Source organism: Peromyscus leucopus, chromosome 12 (genome assembly GCF_004664715.2).
Source record: "Peromyscus leucopus breed LL Stock chromosome 12, UCI_PerLeu_2.1, whole genome shotgun sequence".
NCBI lineage: Eukaryota > Metazoa > Chordata > Mammalia > Rodentia > Cricetidae > Peromyscus > Peromyscus leucopus.
In genome coordinates, this window is record NC_051073.1 from 7,106,508 (window position 1) to 7,132,517 (window position 26,010).

The following is a 26,010-nucleotide window of genomic DNA, read 5'->3' on the forward strand; positions in this document are numbered from 1 at the left end:
GAAAGACCCGGCCCTGTGTCCTGATCCTTTCTTTCTGTTCAGCACGCAGTTGCTCATGTCCTTCTCAGTGCGTGCCCACACCGTCTGCTGTGTAGATAACCCTTTGTCCGGCATACGAGAAATCAGAAACAAAGCCACCAACCCACAGACTTTTCCCCAGTACAGAAGTCACAGTTGACCACCCCATGATGACTGGCGGGGTCACATCTGCTCTGTTTCCTAACTGTATCCCCTGCTCTTTTCTGATTGGTTCTCAGCTTCCTTACTGGCTGGAACTTCAGTGTCCCAAGTCACTTGTTGTCCATCTGCTTTGAGTTTTCATTGATTTTGTCTCCTTTTTTGTCCTTCCTGAGACGGAGTCTTACTGTGTAGCCCAGGATGGCCTGGAATTCACAGAGATCCACCTGCCCCTACCTCTTGAGTGCTGGAATTCGAGGCGTGTGCCACCCTTTTACTGTGGTGTTAGTGAGATTGCAGGATTACCCAGAAACAGTCATAGTTTTTCTCAACCCTAGAGTCTTGGTGCTTAGTCAGGAGTGGCACACCCTTGGAGCAGTTGAGTGTTTGTGAAACCTGTCTGTGGTTGATTGGCAGGTCTGAGTGCTAACATGCGTACTCTGCCGTGATCCTTTCTCATTATTCTTTGTGTGTGTGTATGTATGTTGTATGTTTGTGTTCATATGGAGACCGGAGGTAGACACTGGATATTACTCTTAATCGTTATTTTTTGAGACATGATCTCTCATTGGATTGGAGCTTGCCAACTGGCTAGACTGTCTGGTTAGTGAGCTCAGAGGATTCACTTGTGTGGTTAGAATGAGAATGGCCCCATAGGCACATATATTTGAGCATATATTTGAATGCGTGGCTGCAGTTGGTGGAACTGTTTGGGAAGGATTAGGAGGTGTGGCCTTGTTGGGGGCTGTGTGTCACAGGTGGTGGGCTTTGAAGTTGTAGAAGCCCACATCAGTCTCGGTTAGCTCTCTGCCTCATGCTTTTGGATCAGCTGTGAGTTCTCAGCTACTGCTCCAGTGTCATGCCTGCCTGCTGTCTGCTTCTGCTCTCCCTAGCACTAAGGAGTACAGGCCAGCTCTCCCCAGGTGTTACCTGGTGTTTGGGGAGCCAAACTCAAGGCCTCATGCTGTGCAGCAAGCACTTCCTCACTGAGTCACCTTGTTTTGGGGTTCATTTGGATCAACACAACTCAAACACAAGTCAATGCAGAAAAGAAATGTTCATTGTAATCAAGCTGCTACTGGTGGATGGATCAGGGAGAGAGAACAGACTTGGAGCTGAGCTGTGCCCCCCAGCTAGAACGCTACAGAGCTTTTTAGCACAAAAATCACAAACATCTATGCCAAGTTACAGTTACATTTTCCACCAATCAAGATTCAGGGATGGGGACTTTCCTAGGAACATTTCTTTGTGGTACACTTACCATGTTCTCATTGGTTGGTTTACTCAACTGTGGGGGTGGCTTGCTCCACATTCATGTTTCAACTTGCCAACCAGGATGTCAGTTACCCAGGGAGGTCTTGGGAACTTAAATTTTGTTTGACCCTTATTCAAACTGGAAGTTTTACTCAAAATGGCATCAGTTTAGTCCACAGCCTCTCCAGTCTTGACTTTTTGAGGGACATGTCACCATTACCCCAGTTCATTTACCAGAAGACTATAGCTTATGGAGGCTTAAAACTTAAAAAGTTCCTGGCACATAGCTAGTCCAGGAAGATGGGAGTAGGTACTTGAACCTGCCCATGTAGGTGCCCTAGTGACCCGAGGTCAGTGAAATGCCAGGCTCCTGCTTCCTGCTACCTCTAGTAGCTAGTGCTGGAAGAAGTTCTTGGATGGTCATTGTCTGTTTTCTGAGCCTTTCAGAGATGCTTTTACTCTTGCTCCTTCCTCAGTTGGTCCTGATGCCTCTGTTTCCTCAGTACTGCGCCAACAGGGTTCCATTCAGCCTGTACAGAGAAAGCTGTGGCCCTGTAGTGTGGGCAGTTCCAGAGGATGTCAAGATGCCTGGGCTGGGGTCCTGCTGGGATCCTGGGAAAGCATGTCCCTTGAATGAATGGAGTAAGCTACAGCTGGATTGGCTCGTGAATCGTGGAGTAGTCATCTGCGTCTGTGTTACAGTTCATGGTGCTGTGCTTTTCTGCTTGTTTAAGTCATACAGAAGGGCTGGGGGCCGGAGATGGCTCAGTGGTTCAGAGCACAGGCTGCTCTCCCAAAGGGCCTGGATTTGGTTCCTAGTACCTACATGGTAGCTCATAACTCTCTGTAACTCCAGTCCCAGGAGCTAATGCCCTCTTCTGGCTTCCTAAGGCACCAGGCATACACACGGTTCACAGATGTACATGTAGACAAACATCCATACACATAAAATAAAATAAAGTTTGTAAAACATTAAAATTTATCTTTTTAAAAACTACAGAAAAGTTGAAAATAGAGTCAGCACTTAATATTTGCCACATTTGATTTCTTATCATTTCTGTTATTTTTTCTTTTTTGAGTAAGAGAGCCTTACTTTGTAGCTCAGGCTTTCCTTGAACGTCTGTGTAGCTCAGGTTGGCCACAAACCTGCGGTGGCCCTCCTTCCAGGTGCCAGGATGACAGACATGAGTGACCACACCCAACTATTTTGTTGTCAGCATTACTAATATTTTTAGAGATTTATTTTATTTTTAATCATGTGTGTATGTATGGGCATGCGCATGTGTGAGTGAAGGCACTGTGGAATCCAGACGAGGGCACTGGCTCTCCTGGAGCTGGAGTTACAGCAGGCTGTTGTGAGCCGTCTGCTGTGGGTACTGGGAACTGAACTTGGGTTCTCTGCAACAGCAATGTATGCTCTTTCCCACCGAGCTGTCTCTCCAGCCCTTGTGTTATTTTGCTTCATTATAATACGCTGCTAGCATTGATATTTGGCCTGTAAATATGTCAGCTTGCGTGGTTTAGGTATGCTGCATCCCAGGCCTGGGGTAGTGGTAGTCCTGATGACTTTTGATTCTTTTTCTTCCATTGTCTGGAAGCATGACACCTGGCTTCTACCGGCGCACTGGCCCACACCAGTCTCCTTCCTCTGAAGGTCATTCACTCAGGCCTCTGTTCTGTCCGTAGCAAGCATTTTTTTTTTTCTCCTAATATGAGCAGGCTCCGAGAATACTCCACATTTTTTAAGGTCCGCTTCTCCTTTGGTTAACAATTCCACATTTAACCATGTCTGACTTGGTACTTTGTAAGGGACAAGGCACAGGTTTTCAACCCCGCTCAGCAGGTGCCTTAGCCAGCAGTCTACGGAAGCTGCAGCAGGGAGGACAGCTTGAGCCCAGGATTCTTGGGAAGCCCTGGTAATACAGCAGGCTCTGTCTCCAAACAACAGTGCTGGGTGTCGGTGCACACCTTTAATCCCTGCACTTGAGGCAGAGGCACCCGGGAGGCAGAAGCAGGAGGATCTGTGTGAGTTCGAGGCCATCCTGGTGTACAGAGTGGGTTCCAGGACAGCCAGGGTGGTTCCACAGAGAAACCCAACGGCTAGAAAGTGTCCTCTGCTAACTTTGAATTTTGGCACATCACAAGTTCTGTCTTCTACAAAACACTAAAAGGTAGACACAAAATTTAAGTTCTTTGGTACTTTAGAACAGTGATGGCCTTTCCTCCTCAGGTCTCACGACATCTTGATCCTGCTTGGAACAGGGAGAGACACAGATGTCCCATTCAGGTTCTTGGTTGAATGGAAACCTAAGGCCAGTTTATCATGGGGAATATGCCGGGGGCAGTGGGCAGCTTGGTGGTCTCAGCAGCTAGAGGAGATGGTGGAAAGTTAGGCTTCCTAAAGGGCCCAGCAGTGGGGGCCTGTGAGCAGTGCACCCAGGGGTGAGGCCTTGGGCCCTCGTTAGCGCTTTCTCTCTGTCTCTGTCTCTCTCTGTGTGTCTCTCCCTGTCTCTCTCTGTCTCTGTCTCTGTCTCTGTCTCTCTCTGTCTCTCCTCTCTCCCTCTCTCTCATTATGTAGCCCTAGCTGGCCTGGAACTTTCCATATAAACCAGGCTGGCCTCGAACTCACAGAGATGGCCTGCTTCTGCCTCCCAAGTGCTGGGATCAAAACTGCACCACAATGTCCAGCTTGCAAGAGACTCCTTTCTGCTTCTGTCCTGCCATTGTCCCTCACAATTCCTGCTTGAGATATCAGTGGTTTAACCCTTACTGTCTATATTTTCTATTCAGGATTGAAGCTGTCTGTCTTGATTTCTCTTCATTCTGAGCTCTCTCCAGAGTCGCACATAATGCATAATGGTCTGTGCAGCCTTTTTTTTTTTTTTTTTTTTTTTGGTTTTTTGAGATAGGTTTTCTCGGTGTAGTTTTTGGTACTTGTCCTGGATCTCGCTCTGTAGACCAGGTTGGTCTCGAACTCACAGAGATCCACCTGGCTCTGCCTCCTGAGTGCTGGGACTAAAGACGTGTGCCACCACCACCTGGCCTGGATCTTCTTTTTAGCATGCACCAGTGAGCTTCCAGCCTCTCCCCATTACCAGTGCAAAGGTGTGCCCGCAGTTTTAACTGTTTCAGGAGCTCCCCCTCTTCTAGCTTTTTCTCTCAATCAACTTGGGCTTCTAGAACACAGTGTCTTACATTAAGTAGCTTATAAACAATAGAAATCCATTGTCACAGGGCTGGGGTCGGGAAGACCACGATCAAAGCTGGCAGATTTGGTGACCAGTGACATTACCAGAATCCTAAGCTGGAAACCTGAACCTAGAGGCTCCAGTGCACCATATGAGCCCCAAGCAGGAGACAAACGTTGGTGACAAACTCCAGGAAAGAAACCTACCCCAAAGCTCCTCACTGGGAAGGCAGAACTGAGGCTACTGTAGGTGGTAGCACCTTCCCTAGGGAGAGGACAAGGGCAGCCTGAAGGTCTTGGCACAGCTGGTTCTGTTCAGATTGTGATCTAGTTGCTCATTCTCCCGGGGCTGGGCCCACAGTCTTACCTGTGCCAAGGACACTGCTGCCTTTGGAGAGCTAGTTTCCATTTTCTTGGGAATGTTTATCATATAAACCTGACTCTGGAATTTAAGGTAACTGAGAACAGAATGGACTAGAGTGGACATAATGGCAAAAACCTGTAATACCAGTACTGGGGAGGCAGAGGCAGGTAGATTCCAAGTTTGACATAAGCCTGGCCTGTATAGCAAGTTCCAAGCATGCCAGCTTGTGTGACCCTGTTGTACAGGACAAGGTGGGGAAAGAATAGGTCAGCGATAAAGTGGAGTTTGTTAGGCCGTGGTTGAGTTCTGCCTCAGGGAGGGCTGGCTGGCTCAAGACCACATTTTGCCTTGGCACAGTGGGAAGGGTAATGGATCTCTACCAGAATTCTTTAATCAGGTTGCTAATGCTGTTTATGAGGGTCCCACCATCATGACCTAATCTAATCCATAGCCATCTATTCCATAATCCTATCGACTTGACTGGGAATTGGGGTTTTAACATTTGGATTTGGGGGCACACAAACATTAGCAGTGGCCCTCCTAAAAGTAAGGCAGTTTTCATTACAGTTCCCCTTCTCACATGCAAGCGGATGGATGTGTGATGTCCTTTAATAGGACCTGTCTTTGGGTTTCTCTCACTGACCCAGAAGGCCTTTAAATTTTTTTTTTTTTTTTTTTTTTTTTTTTTTTTTTTTTAGTTTTTTAGTTTTTCAAGACAGAGTTTCTCTGTGTAGCCTTAGCTGTCCTGGATCTCGCTCTGTAGACCAGGCTGGCCTCGAACTCACAGAGATCTGCCTGCCTCTGCCTCCCGAGTGCTGGGATTAAAGGCATGCGGCACCACCACCCAGCTAAAACATTATTTTAAACGATGCTTGGTAAAGCTTTCGGCATTTAACTTGGCTTGCTAATAACATTGCTAACATGAATGAAGTGAAGGATGAAGTCCTTTGAAGCATCTACCCTAAATATAGCCTCTTGAAGATGGCCATATTACTGCAGTATGTGGACTCTTGGAGGCTTGGGGGCCCAGAGGTAATTAATTCAGTGCAGTGATGACCAAACTTCACTGGTCACGAATGAGGGAGATTTTCTACATTGGAAAGTCTGAGACGTAGGTTCTGAGCATGTTTCCTCCTGACTTTCTGACTTTAAAGGTGGCGCCTTCTCCTTCTCACTTTAACTTCCTCGCAGTGGGAGTTTAGCCCAGTGTGAGTCCCTGTTGGTTCTCCAGCACTCAGGCCAGCGGGATCCTTGAGGACACAGCCTTAGGGACAAGGCTTACATGGTTCACACTGTCGCCGGTTGCAATGGGCTCCATCACCCTCAGACACATGGAAAAAATGCCATGGTGGATGAAAGCTGCTCACCTCATGGTTGCCAGGGCTCCCGGGACAGAGCAGAAAGGGCCAGGAACAAGATGCCCCCTTCTGCTGACCTAATGCCTCTGCATAGGCCTTGCCTCTTAGTTCCTAGTTCCATGCAGTGCATCAGACTGGGGGAGTTTTCCGATGGCCTGCTACAGCAGCTGTGCAGCCTGAAAGGGAGGCCCGTGCTTGGACCTAGACCATGCTATATTTATAGCCTCTATGGTTCTATGGGGTGGCTGATGTTCTTATTTTATCTAATCCACCTAGAGGAGAATACATGATCTTTCTGGGAGGGAAAATACCAGATTTGCATTATTTTATATAACAAAACATTCTATCTGTGGTATGCAGTGCATATTGGTGAGGACAGGAGAGACCTGGGTAGACCTGCCGAGAGACTCATGGTGGGCGGGGGAATGCACACCGTACTCGGTCAGGGTGGAGGGAACTGAGGAGGAATCAGGTGGGTCTCTTGAGAGAGGAGCGTGATGTGGCAAGGGGGATGCTGGGATCTGGCTTGTAAAACTGCAGTGGTGAGTCCTTCATTCAGGGACTTCAGGACCTGTGAGCAGGATGAGCTTGGAAGACTCGGGTTCAGACATGTTGATGCTAAGGGTTTGTGGACTGAGCATCAGGCAGTACCTGGGTGTATCTGGGAGCGGGTGTTTACATTTGTAAACCACTCTCATTGAGAAGCGGTAGAGAAGATTCATCAAAAATCTACACTGAATCCTCATTGTTAACCAGGATATTACTGAGAGAATTACAAATTTATAAAATTGAAATCTCTTTAAAAATTCATACTTTGTCTTTTACTGATTTTAGATTGAAATCTTTCCCCCAAACTAGAAGTGCTTTGCTGGGGGATGGTCTGTATGGCAAATGTGTTGCTCTGATTGGTCAATAATAAAACACTGATTGGCCAGTGGCTAGGCAGGAAGTATAGGCGGGACTAACAGAGAGGAGAAAAGGAAGAACAGGAAGGCAGAAGGAGTCACTGCCAGCCGCCACCATGACAAGCCACATGTGAAGATGCTGGTAAGCCACAAGCCACGTGGCAAGGTATAGATTTATGGAAATGGATTAATTTAGGCTATAAGAACAGTTAGCAAGAAGCCTGCCATGGCCATACAGTTTGTAAGCAATATAAGTCTCTGTGTTTACTTGGTTGGGTCTGAGCGGCTGTAGGACTGGCGGGTGAGAGAGATTTGTCCTAACTGTGGGCAAGGCAGGAAAACTCTAGCTACAGTGCTTACCAGGTTTTATTTTTCTTCTATGTGACTTACAGTCCTTAGGGCAAGAAAGTGTTCCCTGATATTAAATATGTAAAATGTTTTCCCTGAAATGCTTAGCTCTCTGAGTAGTTCTCATTGCCTGATTTTAAGGCCTATAAAACATGCGCACGGTGAGTACCTAGAAACCAGGTTCATGGCTAACTGGAGAAAACTGTTCTCCTGACCACTTTGGCGGTTGGCTCCTGCACTTGACACATCGCTGCGGTCCTCACTGGACTGCTTTCTTCTCTTTCCAAATGACCTCCGGGTTCCTCTGAACTGGGGCTTTTTCCCTACATTTTCTTGTTCTTGCTCTCTTCACCATGGCGAGCAAATACCCATCTCCCCTTGGTATCTGAAGTGAGGACCTTTGTGCAGAGGAATGCAAGAACTCACATTTATGTGACAGACACTTTACTGACTGGCACCTCCCCAGCCCCGGAGTTTTTAATGTACAGACTATAGTTAGCCCATGTGCTACTGACCCCTGTAATCCCAGCACTTGGGAGGTAGAGGTAGGGATCAGCCATTCAAGGCCAACCTCTGCTGGACAGTGAATTTGGGGTTGGTGCAGGCTACATGAGACTGTCTCAAAAAAGAAAACAACAAACAGACAGAGAATCAAGAATTTAGAAGAGCTAACTGAGTCTGCCCGAGCATGTAAGCCCTCTAATGACAGAGGCCAAGTCTTACTGATCGTTGCCATCCCAACTCCCTGCTCGTCCCCCCCACCCCCAGGAGGCACTTCTGTAAATAGAAAATGCTCTCGAGGTGTTCTGTGCTAGTTAACACCACGGTGTGAACCTACCTGCTCTGGGCAGCAGCATCCTAGGGAAGACAGGAAATAGAGAACGCCCATCTGTCACATGACCAGTTTCTCCAAAGCCCTGGCTGGATCACTACTTTGGGTAGCACCTCACCGCCCCCAACAGCCTCCTTTCTAGACGGTTTCGGCTGTCTTCTGATGGTTTCCACCTGCAGGTCCTGCAGTTCGTGTCCTGCACACTTACTGACCTCTCCCACATCCCCGTCAGCAGAGCCGGCTTTGATCAGTGGTCTCTCATGGGCACTCAACCGAGAAGCCTGAGAGCATTCCTGCCTGTTACTAGTGACTTAAAAACATGTCTAACGAATCCTTTTCCTTGGCTTGTAAGTGTGGCTCGGTTTCTTCTTATCCTCTTATTACGCAAACGCTTTATGTTCCTCTTCAGCCTCTGTAGCTGACAAGCCACGACCAGGATTGTCCTTCTGAGTTTCAGGTCTGCTCCTGTCACTTCCTCCCCGGCAAACCTCTCGTGGTTTTCTGTTGCTTAGAGCAAAGGCCCACAGGGTAATCTGTGGGCTGCACTGGCTGTTCACCTGGGGTTTTGTTTTCTGGTTGATTGGGGGACTGGAGATTGCTTAGAGGTTCAGAGTACTTACTGATCTTACAGGAGACCTGGGTTCAGTTCCCAGCACCCACAATAGCAGCTCACAACAACCTGTAACTCCAGCTCCAGGGCTCTGATGTTCCTTTGTATCTCTTCGGCTCCTCATGCATACACTCAGCACATACACACACAGAAAATAATATTTAAAAAATTTAAAGCTTTAGTTATTTTGATCTTGTGTACATGAGTACTTGCATGTATGTATGAATGTGTACCACATGTGTGCATGGTGCCTGAGGCCAGAGGACGTTTGGTCCCCTAGAACTGGAGTTTCGGGTGGTAAATATCAACAGTGCAGTCATCGTGAAGGTTGAGCTTCCCAGTGAGAGTGTCAGTTCTTAGGACACTCTGTCCCCTCCCGTGCTCACCGTGCTTCTGGGGTCTTGGTGTTCTGGTTCTTTTCTCCTGAGAGTTCCTCAGCTGGCTTCCTCTTTACCGCCAGTGAAAACCCTAATCTTTAGTGAGGTCCGTAATAGTCCTTATTGGGATCGAGCTCTTAGCTGCCTTTCTCCACGCCATTCCAAGCCCCTTGCCCCACTTCATTACCTGCCAACTGTCTTTGGTGCCAGGGAATTCTTTATTGTTGAGACCCAAGGGTTTGGATATACTTTCTCTTATTTTTGCTATGCCTCTTTTGCATGTCCCTCATCTCATTAGTTTCCATGTTCTTCTGTTCTACCCCATCCCTGACCCATGCAGTTTAAGCCACAGGAAGGTCACAAATATGTTGTTGGTTGTTTTTGTTCTTTTGGGGCACCCACCACCCAGCTCCCAAATAAAGCCACACATGGAGGTTTATTCTTAATTATAAATGCCTGGCCTTAGCTTGACTTGTTTCTAGCCAGCCTTCCTTAACTTAAATTATCCCATCTCCCTTTTGCCTCTGGGCTTTTCCCATTCTCTTACTTCTCTAAACCTTATTCTTACTCCATGGCTTGGTGTGTAGCTGGGTGGCTGGCCCCTGGAGTCCTCCTCCTTCTCTGGTTACATCTTCTTCTCCTCCCAGATTTCTCCCTCTATCTAGTCTCTCTGCCTGTAGCCCCACCTATCCTTTCTCCTGCCTTGCTATTGGCCATTAAGATCTTTATTAGGGGGCTGGCAAGATGGCTCAGAGGTTAAGAGCACTGCTCTTCCAGAGGTCCTGAGTTCAATTCCCAGCAACCACATGATGGCTCACAACCATCTGTAATGAGATCTGGTGCCCTCTTCTGGTGTTCTGCACTGTATACATAATAAATAAATCTTTAAAAAGAATGAATGAGTTTTTTAAAAAAATCTTTGTTAGACCATCAGGTGTTTTAGACAGGGCACAGTAACACAGCCTCAGAGTTTAACAAATGCAACATAAACAAAAGTAACACACTTAAAATAATATTCTACAACACGAATCAGTGTGTGGAAATAGCTATGAATTCTCTGCTTTTAGACCTACTTCCAACAGGAAATGAGTTTGAGAATGAGTGTTTGTGGGAAATGAAGTTCACCTCGTGTGACCTTCAGGTATTGTTTCACCTTGATAGTGGCCTTCCTGACGCCCGGCTTTTCACTGGTTAACATTTAATCTTTTGCTGACAATATGATAACACGTCTGCAGAATATCTTGCTCAGAGTGCTAATATTGCTCTTTGTTGTATGAGGCAGCTAAGATGCTGGCTGGTTGGTCACCTTGGTCACATTGTGAGACGAGGTTTTGTTCTTTGTTAGGATATGCCTGGAAATTCCCTCTGACTTGGTGAAACTGAGCCCCACCGTGTTTCCTGTTCAGAGAAGAGCAGCTAGACTCTGTATTCTGCCAGCCATCAGCTGGTTTCCTTGGGGTCTCATACACAGGTGCTCAGTCACAGGTATCAGAAGGGAGTTTACACTAAGGGTGGGATTATCCCCATGACCTGTTCCTCCAGACTTCCCTCTCAGTCTCCAGCTGACCCGACATCTCTATCCTGCAAGGCCATGGTTTTTTTTTTTGTTTGTTTCCTAGACTGTGAATGGGAGCGTAGGGGTTGGGTGGGACTGTGTAAAAGTGGCCCGTTAATTGAGTTTTATTGCTCATCAGGTTGAGTCTCTGCAGGTTCTTGCTACTTGTGAAAAGCAATATCTAGTGTTTTAAAATAAAGTTTTTTTCTTGTCCTTTTTAGACGTTATGGTGGTTCCGAAACTCCTGTTGGGGCAGTCTTTTTGTTTTTATTATAGTATAATGTAGTGTGCTGCTCTCTTTCATTTATTTATTTGTTTGTTTATTTTTGTTTGTTGTTTTGAGATGGTCTCACTATGTCCCCTGGCTGTCCTAGAACTCACAGTGATCTGGCTGCCTCTGGCTCCTGAGCGCTGGGATCAAGGGTATGTGCTCCTGGGGGCTAGTATGCCGCATTGAATGCTCTTCACCATGCTCTATTCTAGTCTCCTACCATTCTCCCCTTCACTAACTGCTGCTGCGTTATAGATTCACATCAAACCCAGAGGCTGCAGGTGCCTTTTGTTTTACTTACTTTACATACACTTCCAGTGTAGAGACTGGAAAGGGCCCAGCCAAGATGCTGTGTCTCTGCTCCGTACATCTGGCACCTTACCTGGAAAGGTTCAAAGCAGAGATGACACTCTGTCTAGGACTGCAGTCACCTACTTTACGCACACATGGCCCCTGAGGCTGTTTATTGGCAGGGACTCAGCTGAGCTGTGGTTTCTTCACAGCGTGGTAGCTTTGGAGATTTTCCATGCTGGTCCAGAGAACCAGGTGGAACTGCATTGCCTGCTGTGACCTAATCTTAGAGGTTGTATGGAAGAAGCTACACGGTATTTCTTCTTTTGTTTTGGTTATCAATCTTTATTGGATCAAATTCAAGAGGTGGGAGAAATTACATAGTGTATTCCCCCCATTTTGGTCCTGACTGTTGACTCAAATTCGAGAGGTAGGACACACATTCTCCTCTGAATGAAAGATGTGTCAAAGAATTTGCAGACAGCCATTTTGTTTTTGTTTTCGTTTTGTGGGGCTGCCAATCAAACAAACCAAGGTCTCCTGCTTTCCTATTCTCTGCCGCTGGGTGCTGCCCCAACACCTGCAGGTGCTGAAACCGAAATGACCACTTAAAAACGGTAGCGCCCCCTGGTGTCCAAGTACAACCCTATATTCCTCTCAATAGGTTTTGTTTTGCCCCCCAGACAGGGTTTCTCTGTGTAGCTCTGGCTGTCCTGGAACTTGCTTTGTAGACCAGGCTGGCCTCCAATCATCTGCCTCTGCCTCCCAAAGGCATGGGCCACCACCACTATGACGATAGGTACTCCTTGAAGTATAGTTTTCGTAACTGTAGTAGATAAGAACTTAGTCAGTTTAGGATTAAAACTCTAGTAAAGGAGTGTGACATTTTATTTATTTAGTTAGTTATTTGAGACAGGTCTCGCTATGTAGCACTGGCTGGTCTACAACTTGCTATGAGGACCAGGCTGGCCTGGAACTCACAGAAATCTGCCTGCTTCTGGATGAAAAGGGCGCACCAGCTCACCAGCTAGATGTTTTACTTCCTGAGTGGATTTCCTGGGACAGGAGAGGTGGCTCCGTGATTGAGGAAGGGCTTATGTTCTTCTTCCGAAGGACCCAAGTTTGGCTCGCAGACCCATGTCAGGTGGCAGACCTCTGTGATTCCAGATCCAAAGGACCCGACCTCCTCTTCTGGCATCTGTGGGCACCCTGTCTCCAGTAACACACAGACACATAAATGGAACTAAATAGTTTTTAGGAAGCACTTCTTGAATCTGGTTATTTTTTGTCTTTTAGGAAACGTTATTTAATGAACAATCCATGCTTACAGAGTAAAGATGGCAGGCTTCCTAGATAACTTCCGGTGGCCAGAGTGTGAATGTATTGACTGGAGTGAGAGAAGAAACACGGTGGCCTCGGTGGTGGCAGGCATATTGGTAAGTGAGATAGATGGTTGGTGACATCATGCCTTTGAATTCATGATCAAAATTAATGGTAACAGTCTGCCAGAATCATTTCATTCCACTGCTCTTGGGGATAGGCAATGTTATTACATAGCCTGGTGGGGGGTTCATTTGTTTTTGGAGGTGAGGTGTGTGTAGTCCAGGCTTGCCTTGCACTCCTGTCCTGCCTCTGCCTTGCAGCTGTTGGGATTCCAGGGGTCTGCGGTGCTGGGGTTAAGGGTGCCGGGCAGACACCTTACCCACTGAGCTGAGATCCAGCTGGGGGGGTCTGTGCGGTGCTGGGGTTAAGGGTGCCAGGCAGGCACCTTACTTACCCACTGAGCTGAGATCCAGCTGTTGGGATCCCAGGGGTCTGTGCGGTGCTGGGGTTAAGGGTGCCAGGCAGGCACCTTACCCACTGAGCTGAGATCCAGCTGTTGGGATTCCAGGGGTCTGTGCAGTGCTGGGGTTAAGGGTGCCAGGCAGGCACCCTGGGGATCCAGCTGTTGGATCCAGGGTCTGGGTGCTGGGTAAGGGTGGGCAGCACCTTACCCACTGAGCTGAGATCCAGCTGGATCCCGGGCTGCGTCTGGGGTTAAGGGTGCCAGGCAGGCACCTTACCCACTGAGCTGAGATCCAGCTGTTGGGATCCAGGGTCTGTGCTGGGAGGATTATCCAGGCGATACTGTGTGCAGTGCTGGGGTTAAGGGTGCCGGGCAGGCACCTTACTTATCCACTGAGCTGAGGTCCAGCCCCAGTCCCGGGTTGACTCAGCTGTGAGGATGTTTAAATCTGGGGTCTGCTCTTCAGCTGCAGCATTTGTCAGAGCCTGGGAATTTGATGTCACCCCGAGTTACCGGGACTCATTCAGGACTGGCTGTGTAGACAGCGGTAACACCTTCTGCTTTCTAAGAACCGACGCCTCAGCCCCGCAGACCCAGAAGGAAGTTTGTGGAGGAGTCCTTTCTCTTGTTTTGTTGAGACAGGGTCTCATGTAGCCCAGGCTGGCCTCAAGCTCACTGTGTATCCTAGGCTGGCCTTAAGTTCAGGATTGAAGGTGTGAACCACGGAGTGGGCTTGCTTACCTTTCTTCCTGTTTTGTTTGACTTCATTTTTTATTATGGAAAATATCAAGACTTTAAAGAAAGTAGTTGTGGGGGCAGGGGAGGGGACAGGGACTGGGAGGAGAGGAAGGAGGAGAAATGTTGGTCAGGATTTAAAACAAAAATAAACAATAACAGCAACAACAGCAAAGTAGTCGTAACAATACCTCTCACTTGCACACCTGCATCTGGCTTCCCAAATCTTACGTTTCATTTATTTATTTTGGGACAGAGTCTACAGTGAGGACCACTTAGCTCCTGGTCCTGCCTCTGCTTCCCGATACTGGGGTTACAGATGGGAGCCACCCGGCCCGACTTGTTTTATTTGGTTGTTATTGTTGTTTGTAAATCGTGACCTGAAGCAGTCTTTATATTCTGTGAACCGTTTTCTGTCTCTGAGGTAGAACAAGTAGGAAGACTGATTACTAGATACTGATTTATTGATTTATTCAGTGATTTCCTTAAAGCACTGCATGTCCTGCCTATTTGCCAAGCATGGCTTCACTTGCTACCTGGGACAGAGTGACCTGGAGGAATAGCTGAAAAATGGGTCATTGCCCTTAACAACCTCCTGACTGCCATGCGGTTTTAGAGTGTAAAGAGTGCAGACCGGACCTGGGAGTCCAGTGTAAAGAGTGCAGACCGGACCTGGATCCAGTGTAAAGTAAGAGTGCAGAGCGGACCTGGGATCCAGTGTAAAGAGTGCAGACCGGACTGGGATCCAGTGTAAAGTAAGAGTGCAGACCGGACTGGGATCCAGTGTAAAGTAAGAGTGCAGAGCGGACCTGGGGTCCAGTGTAAAGTAAGAGTGCAGACCGGACCTGGGATCCAGTGTAAAGTAAGAGTGCAGACCGGACTGGGATCCAGTGTAAAGTAAGAGTGCAGAGGACCTGGGTCCAGTGTAAAGTAAGAGTGCAGACGGACCTGGGATCCAGTGTAAAGAGTGCAGACGGGAACTGGAGTCCAGGTGTAAAGTAAGAGAGTGCAGACCGGACCTGGGATCCAGTGTAAAGTAAGAGTGCAGCAGACTGGGATCCAGTGTAAAGTAAGAGTGAGACCGGACTGGACAGGTAGTGAGAAGGAAGTGAAAGGACACGCGACCTGTAGGATCCAGTCGTGTAAAGTAAGAGTGCAGGACCGGACCTGGATCCAGTGTAAAGTAGAGTGCAGACGGACTGGATCAGTGTAAAAGAGTGAGACGGACCTGGCATCCAGTGTAAAGTAAGCTTAGTGTGCAGCGGACCTGGGATCAGTGTAAAGTAAGAGTGAAGACGGACCTGGGATCCAGTGTAGTAAGAGTGCAGACCGGACCGGGATCAGTGTAAAGTAAGAGTGAGACGGACCTGGATAGTGTAAGTAAAGAGTGCAGACGGACCTGATCAGTGTAAAGAATGGACGGACTGGATAGTGTAAAGAGTGCAGACCGGACCTGGGATCCAGTGTTAAGAGTGCAGAGGACTAGTAAAGGAGTGCAGACGGACCTGGGATCCAGTGTAAAGTAAGTCAACGGACTGGATCAGGTAAAGAAGAGTGAACCATGGGATCCAGTTGTAAGAGTGAACGACGTGCTGACCGGACTGGGATCCATGTAAGAGTGCAGACCGGACCTGGATCCAGTGTAAAGTAGAGTGCAGACGGACCTGGGATCCGTGTAGTAAGAGTGCAGACCGGACCGGGATCGTGTAAAGAGAGTGCAGACCGGACCTGGGACCAGTGTAAAGAGTGCAGACCGGACTGGGATCCAGTGTAAGTAAGAGTGCAGACCGGAACCGGATCCAGTGTAAGTGAGAGGGGGATGTGTAGAGTGCAGACCGGACGGGAAGTGTGGTGAGAGGATCCAGTGTAAAGTAAAGGACGGCTGTGTCAGAGAAGAGTAAGGTGAGAGGATCCAGTGTAAAGAATACAGACCGACCGATCCTGGAAGTCGACCACTATGGTGTAGAGAGGATGTTGTGAGTGCAGACGACCTGGGTTGTAAAGTGCGCGGATGGGATCCAGTGTAAGTAGTAGAGACGATCTGTGACAGACCGGACCTGGGATCCAGTGTGTAAAGTAAGAGTGCAACGACATCCAGTGATCCAGTGTAAAGTAAGAGTGCAGACGGACCTGGGATCCAGTGTAAAGTAGAGTGCAGACCGGACTGGATCAGTGTAAAGTAAGAGTGCAGACGACCTGGGATCCAGTGTAAAGTAAGAGTGCAGACCGGACCTGGATCCAGTATAAAGTAAGAGTGCAGGACCGGATCAGTGGTAGAGTGCCGAGGATGGTAAGTAAGAGTGCAGACCGGACTGGGATCCAGTGTAAAGAGTGCAGACCGGACCTGGGATCCAGTGTAAAGTAAGAGTGCAGAGCGGACCTGGGATCCAGTGTAAAGTAAGAGTGCAGACGCGGGATCCGTGGATGACACATCCAGTGTAAGAGTAGACGGATGGGCCAGGAAGAGCGCGACCTGGGATCCAGTGTAAAGTAAGAGTGCAGACCGGACCTGGATCCAGTGTAAAGTAAGAGTGCAGACCGGACCTGGGATCCAGTGTAAAGTAAGAGTGCAGACCGGACCTGGGATCCAGTGTTAAAGTAAGAGTGCAGACCGGACCTGGGATCCAGTGTAAAGTAAGAGTGCAGACCGGACCTGGATCCAGTGTAAAGTAAGAGTGCAGACCGGACCTGGGATCCAGTGTAAAGTAAGAGTGCAGACCGGACCTGGGATCCAGTGTAAAGTAAGAGTGCAGACCGGACCTGGGATCCAGTGTAAAGAAGAGTGCAGACCGGACCTGGGATCCAGTGTAAAGTAAGAGTGCAGACCGGACCTGGGATCCAGTGTAAAGTAAGAGTGCAGACCGGATCTGGGATCCAGTGTAAAGTAAGAGTGCAGACCGGACCTGGGATCCAGTGTAAAGAGTGCAGACCGGACCTGGGATCCAGTGTAAAGAGTGACAGACCGGACCTGGGATCCAGTGTAAAGAGTGCAGACCGGACCTGGGATCCAGTGTAAAGAGTGCAGACCGGACCTGGGATCAAGGTCTCTCTGGAGCCGTTCCGGCTTCTGTCTGTCTTTCTGTCCATCCTTCTGTCCTGGCTTCTGTGACATGGCCGCTCCTCCACTCTCATTGGTATTGGAGCGCTTATTCAAGACAGACCCCTGCAATGCCTCTACTGCATTAAAAAAACAAAACAAATTCCCGCATCCTTTATATTTTGTAGTGTTTATCCCTTCCCATGCTTGCTTTGGAGGTGGGGTCTTGGTATATAGCCTAGGCTGGTCTCAAATTTGAGGTCCTTCTGCCTCTGTCTCCCAAGTGTTGGAATTACAGGCATGTACCACCTTGCCTGGCTTTCTTTCTTTCTTTCTTTCTTTCTTTCTTTCTTTCTTTCTTTCTTTCTTTCTCTCTCTCTCTCTCTCTCTCTCTCTCTCTCTCTCTCATACACACACACACATACACTTTCTTCCTTTTTTTTTTTTTTTTTTTTTTTTTTTAACAGGTCTCACCCTGTAGCCCTGGCTTCCCTAGAACTCACCCCAAAGCCCAGGCTGAACTGAAAGTGAACCTCCTGTGTGCCGGGACAATAGTCATGAGCCACCATGCCCAGTCTCTGTTCTTTTGCTTTAGCTTTTTATCATATGTATTTATTTGTGTGTGTGTGGGGGGGTACACTATGGCACATGTATGCAGGTCAGAGGATAACTTTGGGAACTGGTTCTCTCCTCCCGTGTGCATCCATCCCTGGGGTGGGACTCAGGTCCTCAGGCCCAGAGGCACATGTTTATCTAAGTCATTTTTTCTCTTTCGTTCTTTTTCACACAAGAGCTCATATATCCCAGGCTGGCTTTGAACTTGGTGTATAGCCAAAAACAGCCTTGTACTCCTTTGCCTGGCTTATGCTGTGCCAGGGATAGACCAAGGGCCGTGCGGGAACGAGCTCTGCCGGTTGTGTGTGTCCTGGGCAGGAGAGCCCAGGTTTAACCGTTGTCTAACTTAATGCAAGGGTTCGGAGCCTTTCCATAGATGTTTTTAAATGAATTTTGAATCTCTCTCTGTTTCTCTCTGTCTCTCTCTCTTTTTTCCGAGACAGGGTTTCTCTGTGTAGCCCTGGCTGTCCTGGATCTCACTCTGTAGACCAGGCTGGCCAAGAACTCAGAGAGATCTGCCTGCCTCTGCCTCCCGAGTGCTGGGATTAAAGGTGTGCACCACCGCCGCCCAGCTGAACTCTTTTAAACATGAAAAGATGATGTAATTCTCTTACTTTGTCAGTTGAGAAAAGGGTTCTCATACCTGTTCTTAATTTCTCTGGACAGTCTTTGGCACCTGTCTGTGTAGGTGTGCTCAGTTTGGTTGACGTGGAAACCTCACACTTTATAGACTCATGTCCAGTCAGCTACAGGGCACTCAATAAATCACTTAAACTAAAACAATAGCAGGTCTTTATAGTCTAGGAGCTGCGAGAGCTGACTGCTGCTACGTGAGCAGCTGTGTGGAACGGCCTTCTGTGGGGCAGAGCCGTGGGTACTGGTCAGAGAGAGGAAACCTGCAGGGGCCAGGGAGAGCTGGTTAGTGAAGGAGGCTGCTGGTTAGTGAAGGAGGCTGCTGGTTAGTGAAGGAGGCTGCTGGCTAGTGAAGGAGGCTGCTGGTTAGTGAAGGAGGCTGCTGGCTAGTGAAGGAGGCTGCTGGTAGTGAAGGGGCTGCTGTTGTTAGGGGGGCTGCGGTTAGTGAAGGAGGCTGCTGGAGTGAGGAGGCGCTGGTTAGTGAAGGAGGCTGCTGGTTAGTGAGGAGGCTGCTGGTTAGTGAAGGGGGAGGCTGCTGGTTAGTGAAGGAGGCTGCTGGCTAGTGAAGGAGGCTGCTGGTTAGTGAAGGAGGCTGCTGGTTAGTGAAGGAGGCTGCTGGTTAGTAAAGGAGGCTGCTGGGTTTTAGTGAAGGAGGCTGCTGGCTAGTGAAGGAGGCTGCTGGTTAGTGAAGGAGGGAGGCTGCTGGTTAGTGAAGGAGGCTGCTGGTTAGTGAAGGAGGCTGCTGGTTAGTGAAGGAGGGAGGCTGCTGGTTAGTGAAGGAGGCTGCTGGCTAGTGAAGGAGGCTGCTGGTTAGTGAAGGAGGCTGCTGGTTAGTGAAGGAGGCTGCTGGTTAGTGAAGGAGGCTGCTGGTTAGTGAAGGAGGCTGCTGGTTAGTGAAGGAGGCTGCTGGCTAGTGAAGGAGGCTGCTGGCTAGTGAAGGAGGCTGCTGGTTAGTGAAGGAGGCTGCTGGTTAGTGAGGAGGCTGCTGGTAGTGAAGGAGGCTGCTGGTTAGTGAGGAGGCTGCTGGTAGTGGGGGGGGCTGTGAAGGAGGCTGCTGGCTAGTGAAGGAGGCTGCTGGCTAGTTAGGGAGGCTGCTGGTTAGTGAAGGAGGCTGCTGGTTAGTGAAGGAGGGAGGCTGCTGGCTAGTGAAGGAGCTGCTGGTTAGTGAGGAGGCTGTGGCTGGTTAGGGAGGCTGCTGGTTAGTGAAGGAGGCTGCTGGTTAGTGAAGGAGGCTGCTGGCTAGTGAAGGAGGCTGCTGGTTAGTGAAGGAGGCTGCTGGCTAGTTAGGGAAAGTTAAAAAAGGCTAGTCATGAGCGATGAGACTCTTACTCAGATTTGACTAGGTATCTCACATCATCAGATGTACAAACAGGTACCCCAAGAATGATAGTTTTATGATCTAGCACCCCCCCCTCACCCAAAAGTAGAAGTACTGCACTCATCCTTTGGGAAGGTAGGCCACTGAAGATCGGTGACGTGCGTTTAACCCCTGCCGTCCTGGGCTTTCTCAGTTTTTTACAGGTTGGTGGATAATGATCGACGCCGCGGTGGTCTATCCGAAGCCGGAGCAGTTGAACCACGCTTTTCACACATGTGGTGTGTTCTCCACACTGGCTTTCTTCATGTAAGTCTGAAGTGATTCTCAATGCGGCATTGCCTTCTGAAAACAATAGTCTTCCTCAACCTTCAATGGTTTTTTTAAACGACTTCTGACCTTTATTGATGGATTCTCTTCTTTTTTTCTACTTTTTTGAAATTTTTGAAATTTTTAAAAAAATTTTTATGAGTCTACATGTATACCTGGATGTCAGAAGAGGGCACCAGATCCCACTAGAGATGGTTGTGAGCCACCATGTGGTTGCTGGAATTGAACTCAGGACCTCTGGAAGAGCGGCCAGTGTTCCTAACCTCTGAGCCCTCTCTCCAGCCCTGATGGATTCCTCTTTAACATGTTGAATTTATCCCCCCCACCTTTCTTTTTTCTTCAAGACGGGCTTCTCTGGGTAGCAGTCTTGGCTGTTCTGGAACTCACTTTGTAGACCAGGCTGGCCTCAAATTCAGTGATTTGCCTGCCTCTGCCTCCCAAGTGCTGGGATTAAAAGTGTGTGCCACCACCGCCCAGCTTTATTTCCCTTTTATTAATAATCTTTTTTAAAACATAAATTTTGTGCACACATGTGTGTGTGTTTGTGTGTGAGCCTGAGCATGTGTGTGTGTTTGTGTCCTGGACATGTACCATTGAGAGTGTGTGTGTGTGTGTGTGTGTGTGTGTATACCTTTGTGTGTGGCCGTCAGAAAACAACTTTGTGGAGTTGGCTTTCTCCTTCCCCCTTTATGTGGGTTCTGAGGATCAAACTCAGGGCTCCAGGCTGAGCGGCAAGCGCCTCTACCCGCTGAGCCACCTCGCCAGCCCGGGTCTGTCTTCCTTCCTTTCGTGTAGCTAGAACGAGTGTAGAATTAAGTCACTTCTTCCTAGCGGCTGCAAGATGGTCACGTCCTTTTCTCCTTGTATTTGATGGTCATATTTGTCAGCTCCCGAAAGTAGGCTTTTCCCTCTTATTTGCTTATCCTCTGTGTGTGGATGTTTTGTCCACATATATGTCTGTGTACCACGTGTGTGCCTGGTGCTGTGGAAGCCAGAAGAGGATGTCAGATGCCCTGGAACTGGAGTCACAGACACTTGTGAGCCGCCTCTTGAGTGTTAGGGATGGAACCAGGGACCTCTGTGAGAGCAGCCAGTGCCCTTAACCACAGAGCCATCTCTTCAGCCCCAACACTTTTTCTTTCTTGGCATCATTAAAAACTAACAAGCAGCACATCTCATAATGAACCAGCAGCACTTTGGATTTCAGGGCCTGTGTCCCGTCTAACTGCTCAGCTTTTACTCTGGGATGCTGTTACTGCTTCCCCGGGTGCCGTCCTTACCCTGGGTACTGTTACTGCTTCCCGGGTGCCGTCCTTACCCTGGGTACTGTTACTGCTTCCCCGGGTGCCGTCTTTACCTGGGTACTGTTACTGCTTCCCGGGTGCTGTCTTTACCTGGGTATGTTACTGCTTCCCCGGGTGCCGTCCTTACCCTGGGTACTGTTACTGCTTCCCGGGTGCTGTCTTTACCCTGGGTACTGTTACTGCTATCCTGGGTGCTGTCTTTACCTGGGTACTGTTACTGCTATCCTGGGTGCTGTCTTTACCTGGGTACTGTTATTGCTTCCCCGGGTGCTGTCTTTACCCTGGGCACTGTTACTGCTTCCCCGGGTGCTGTCTTTACCTGGGTACTGTTACTGCTTCCCCGGGTGCTGTCTTTACCCTGGGCACTGTTTATTGCTTCCCGGGTGCTGTCTTTACCCTGGGTACTGTTACTGCTTCCCGGGTGCTGTCTTTACCCTGGTACTGTTACTCTTCCCTGCTTTTTACCTGTTTACTGCTTCCCCGGGTGCTGTCTTTACCTGGGTACTGTTACTGCTTCCCCGGGTGCTGTCTTTACCTGGGTACTGTTACTGCTTCCCCGGGTGCTGTCTTTACCCTGGGTACTGTTACTGCTTCCCCGGGTGCCGTCTTTACCCTGGGTACTGTTACTGCTTCCCCGGGTGCTGTCTTTACCCTGGGTACTGTTACTGCTTCCCCGGGTGCTGTCTTTACCTGGGTACTGTTACTGCTTCCCCGGGTGCTGTCTTTACCCTGGGTACTGTTACTGCTTCCCCGGGTGCTGTCTTTACCCTGGGTACTGTTACTGCTTCCCCGGGTGCTGTCTTTACCCTGGGTACTGTTACTGCTTCCCCGGGTGCTGTCTTTACCTGGGTACTGTTACTGCTTCCCCGGGTGCCGTCCTTACCCTGGGTACTGTTACTGCTTCCCTGGGTGCTCTCTGACAGAGGGCAAGGTGGACCCAGTGAAGTCAGATTGAGGCTTTGATTCTTTACCCGATCTGTTTAAGGTTTGTCCGGTATTCTGACGTACAAAGAGTTTGGAAACTTTTGTGGGTGTTTTTAACTTTTCAGTTTTTGAGACAGGGTCTTACTGCGTAGTCCTGGCTGCCCTGGAACTTGCTATACAGACCAAACTTTCTTAGAACTCACGGAGATCCACCTGCCTCTGCCCCCCAAGTGCTGGGATTAAATGTGTGTCCCACCACACCTGACCTAACATTTTTATTCTAATTATGTGCTTAGTTATTGATTCATTTATTTTGAGATAGGATCTTTCTGTGTGTCCCTACTGGAACTCAGTATGTAGACTGGAAGGTGATATTATGAAAGATAAAACTGTTCACTATCCATTCAAGCTGTGGTAAGCAGCCCCTCTATTAGCACACATGTCCTCCCTCCCTCCCTCCCTCCCTCCCTCCCTCCCTCTCCATCTCTCAGTTTAACTCACGGTGTTATTCATACTGAACATGTGCCTTGACACTGAGCTACACCTTAGCTCCTATTTAGTCTTTCTAATATTTCTTAAAATTATTTTTATTTTGTTTTATGTGTACAGGTAGGTATTTTGCTTGCATGTATGTAGGTATGCCATATGTGTGCAGCACCTGTGGAGGCCAGAAGAGGGCACTGGATCCTCCGGAACCACAAACAGATGGTTGTGAGCTAGCATGTGGGTGCTGGGAATCGAACCTGGTCTTTCAGCTGGTGCCTTCGACTACTGAGCCATCTCCAGCCCCACCTGTCTGGTTCTTTATTGTAACGAAAACGGTGCTCTCGACTACTGAGCCATCTCCAGCCCCACCTGTCTGGTTCTTTATTGTAACGAAAACTCTAAAACGGGATAACTAACACCGCGTCTCATCTATACATACATGTATAAAACAGGCAGTGAAATGAGAAGCTAGGCTGGCGGTGGCGGCGCCGCCTTTAACCCAGCATTGGGAGGCCGAGCAGGTGGATAGATCTCTGTGAACTGGAGGCCAGCTTGTTCTATATGGCAAGGCTACAATTGTGAGACCTGCGTCAAAAGAAAGAAGAAAAGAGAAGGAAGGAGGAGATTAGCTGCTCTTCCATGCTCTCTGGGACAAGTGATAAGCTAAGTGTGTTTTCCAGGTGTGCTTTAGGGGAAACAAAAGACTATTTCTGCGCCCTTGGATTTCTGTTCAGTTAACTACGTAGCTATTAAGATATTGGCTCTAGTTAGGCAATAGTCTGTTTCTCTTCTAAGCGATATGCAAATATCTGTGTCTGTTCTCCTGACGTGAGAGCTCATTGGCTGACTTTGTGTCATCCCAGGATCAATGCTGTGTCCAACGCGCAAGTGAGAGGCGACAGCTATGAGAGCGGCTGTTTGGGAAGGACAGGTAAGGTAAGCGGGACGAGCCCAGAGAAGAGTCAGGGCCTCCTCAGCAGGCTCTCCAGTCTCTGCTTTTATTTCATGTGTACCAGTGTTTTGCCCAAATGTGTGTAAGTGCCCTGTGTGCAGTGCCTGGTGCCCAGGAGGCCAGAAGAGGGGGTTAGGTCCCCTGAAACCGAGGTACGGATGGTTGTAGGCTGCCCCACAGGTACTGGGCCCCGAACCTGGGTTTTCCGCAAGAGCAGCAAGTCCTCTTACCAGCTGATCCATCTCTCCAGTCCCGCCCTTAGGTTGTAAGACAGGGTCTCTCACTGATCCCGGAGTTCATGGATTTGGTTGGCAGTGGGCCCCAAGGGTCTGCCTGTTCCCCCCCCCCCATGCTGGGGCACGCGTGTGCACTGCTGCTCTTGGCTTCTTATTAACACGTAGGTGTGGGAGATCTTGCCCACGGTCCTCATGCTTCTGCGGCAGGCTCGACTGACAGCCATTTCCCAGCCAGATTTTTCTTTCTCTTTAGAACCCATGGAGTGGAGCACCCACCCAGGCCGAGTCTCCCATCTCAATTAACCAGTCTAGAAACACCCAGATGCGTTTCCAGGGGGACTTTCAGTCTCATCAGACTGACCGTCAAGCCTGACTATCACCGGCTGGAGAGATGGCTCAGAGGTTAAGAGCACAGGCAGCTCTTCCAGAGGTCCTGAGTTCAATTCCCAGCAACCACATGGTGGCTCACAACCATCTGTAATGAGATCTGGCGCCCTCTTCTGGCCTGCGGGAATACATGCAGACAGAACACTGTATACATAATAAATAAGTAAATCTAAAAAAAAAAGATTGACCATCACTTCTGCCTTCTAAAAATGGGTTGAATCCACTTGAGCATCCAGATAATTGTCACTGAGGCTCTCGACATCCATGACCCTGGGCTGAGAGGCACTTGTGCCTTGAACTCATCAAGGGTGTGTAGTGCAGACTGTCTCCTTACAGAGCAGTCAGACTGTCCCTACAGACAGCTGCTGTACAGCAGTGTGGGTGTGGTGGGGGGTGCCGCTGTTAGAAGCACACTGATTCAGGGGGACCCCGACCTCCACCACTCCCGTCTGCTGGAGGTGGCTCTCTGATGCAGCAGTTCTTTGGCTGTGTGAACAGCAGGAGGCCTGTCACTTATGGTTTTTAATAATAAGGCAACTTTGTCAACCAATCGTCAGTGCCTTTACCTGACTTGCTCAGATATTAGTTTCTCTAGAAGTAAAGAGGTAACTTTTCTTCTTTTCCAAGTTGTCTAACCCTTTTTAGCTTCTTTGTTTTGGTGTGTGTGTGTGTGTGTGTGTGTGTGTGTGTGTGTGTGTGCGCGTGCAAACGATGCACGGTTATAAGCGGTTACAGAGCTGCGAAGGTGAACAGCGTTTGAATCCTCTTCTGTACACAGGTGCTCGTGTCTGGCTCTTCATCGGTTTCATGCTGATGTTCGGGTCACTTATTGCTTCCATGTGGATTCTTTTCGGTGCATACGTTACTCAGAGTAAGTGTGCGTTCCTCCTTTATGTCCGGGTGGGCTTTATGTTTGGCTTGGTCTGTCCGGTCCATTTGGAGTAAACATTAGTGGATTAGGTTAAAGTCTTCCTCTGTGTGAAGACCTCTGATAACAAAGTCTGTCTTTGGAAGTGGGATGGCCCGTCGTAGGAAATCCCAGCCCCTAACAGCCCAGCCCCTCATAGCTATCTCTAGAGTTTCTGATCGCCTTCCCTTGGGCTGCTAAGTTCTAGGGGTTGCCGTGAGAAACTGATCCAGGTCTGTTGTATCCGTCCCTTCATGCCCAGAATACTGACAGTCGAGCTTCTCTTTACTGGTTGGCGATGGAACCTGGTCTGAATGGACGTGTGGCTCGTGTAGCCTTTACCACACCATTCTAAGGATTCCAAGTACAGTACTGCAGGAGTGGAACGGAGTTACGTGGGTTCGGTGGGGAGGCCACACCAGGCACGGGTGCTGCATAGCATCCGTTAGTTTTCAGTTTGTTTCCAGACTAAGTTAGAACTCAGAAGTGGAGCTCAAAGTAGAGAGACAGCGCTGGGCAATGGCTTCTGCTGTCTCCTCTGAGAAACAGACAGCTGTTTCCTGTCCCTCTGCTGAAAACGGGAATAAGCTAGCGTTCCCGCACAGCGTCGGGAACCCTTGTAACGTTGTGCTCTTCCTGTGTCTTTCTTTTTTTAAAAAGATTTATTTATTTATTGTGTACACAGAAGAGGGCGCCAGATCCCATTACAGATGGCTGTGAGCCACCATGGGGATGCTGGGAATTGAACTCAGGACCTCTGGAAGAGCAGTCGGGGCTCTTAACCTCTGCGCCATCTCTCCAGCCCACTTCCTGTGTCTTAATTTTAAAAATAGT

The 26,010-nt window shown here is 48.8% G+C and overlaps 1 protein-coding gene across 1 annotated transcript in view; it reads left to right on the forward strand.

The window, feature by feature from the left end:
• Tmem50b (transmembrane protein 50B) overlaps window positions 1-26,010 on the forward strand; it is a 37,669-nt gene that overhangs the window by 6,128 nt on the left and 5,531 nt on the right. Inside the window, exons 2-5 of the mRNA XM_028877104.2 lie at window positions 12,826-12,965; window positions 19,847-19,959; window positions 23,558-23,625; window positions 25,048-25,140. Coding sequence (XP_028732937.1) covers window positions 12,867-12,965; window positions 19,847-19,959; window positions 23,558-23,625; window positions 25,048-25,140 — 373 coding nt within the window. The 5' untranslated portion in view covers window positions 12,826-12,866. The remainder of the gene's footprint in view (window positions 1-12,825; window positions 12,966-19,846; window positions 19,960-23,557; window positions 23,626-25,047; window positions 25,141-26,010) is intronic.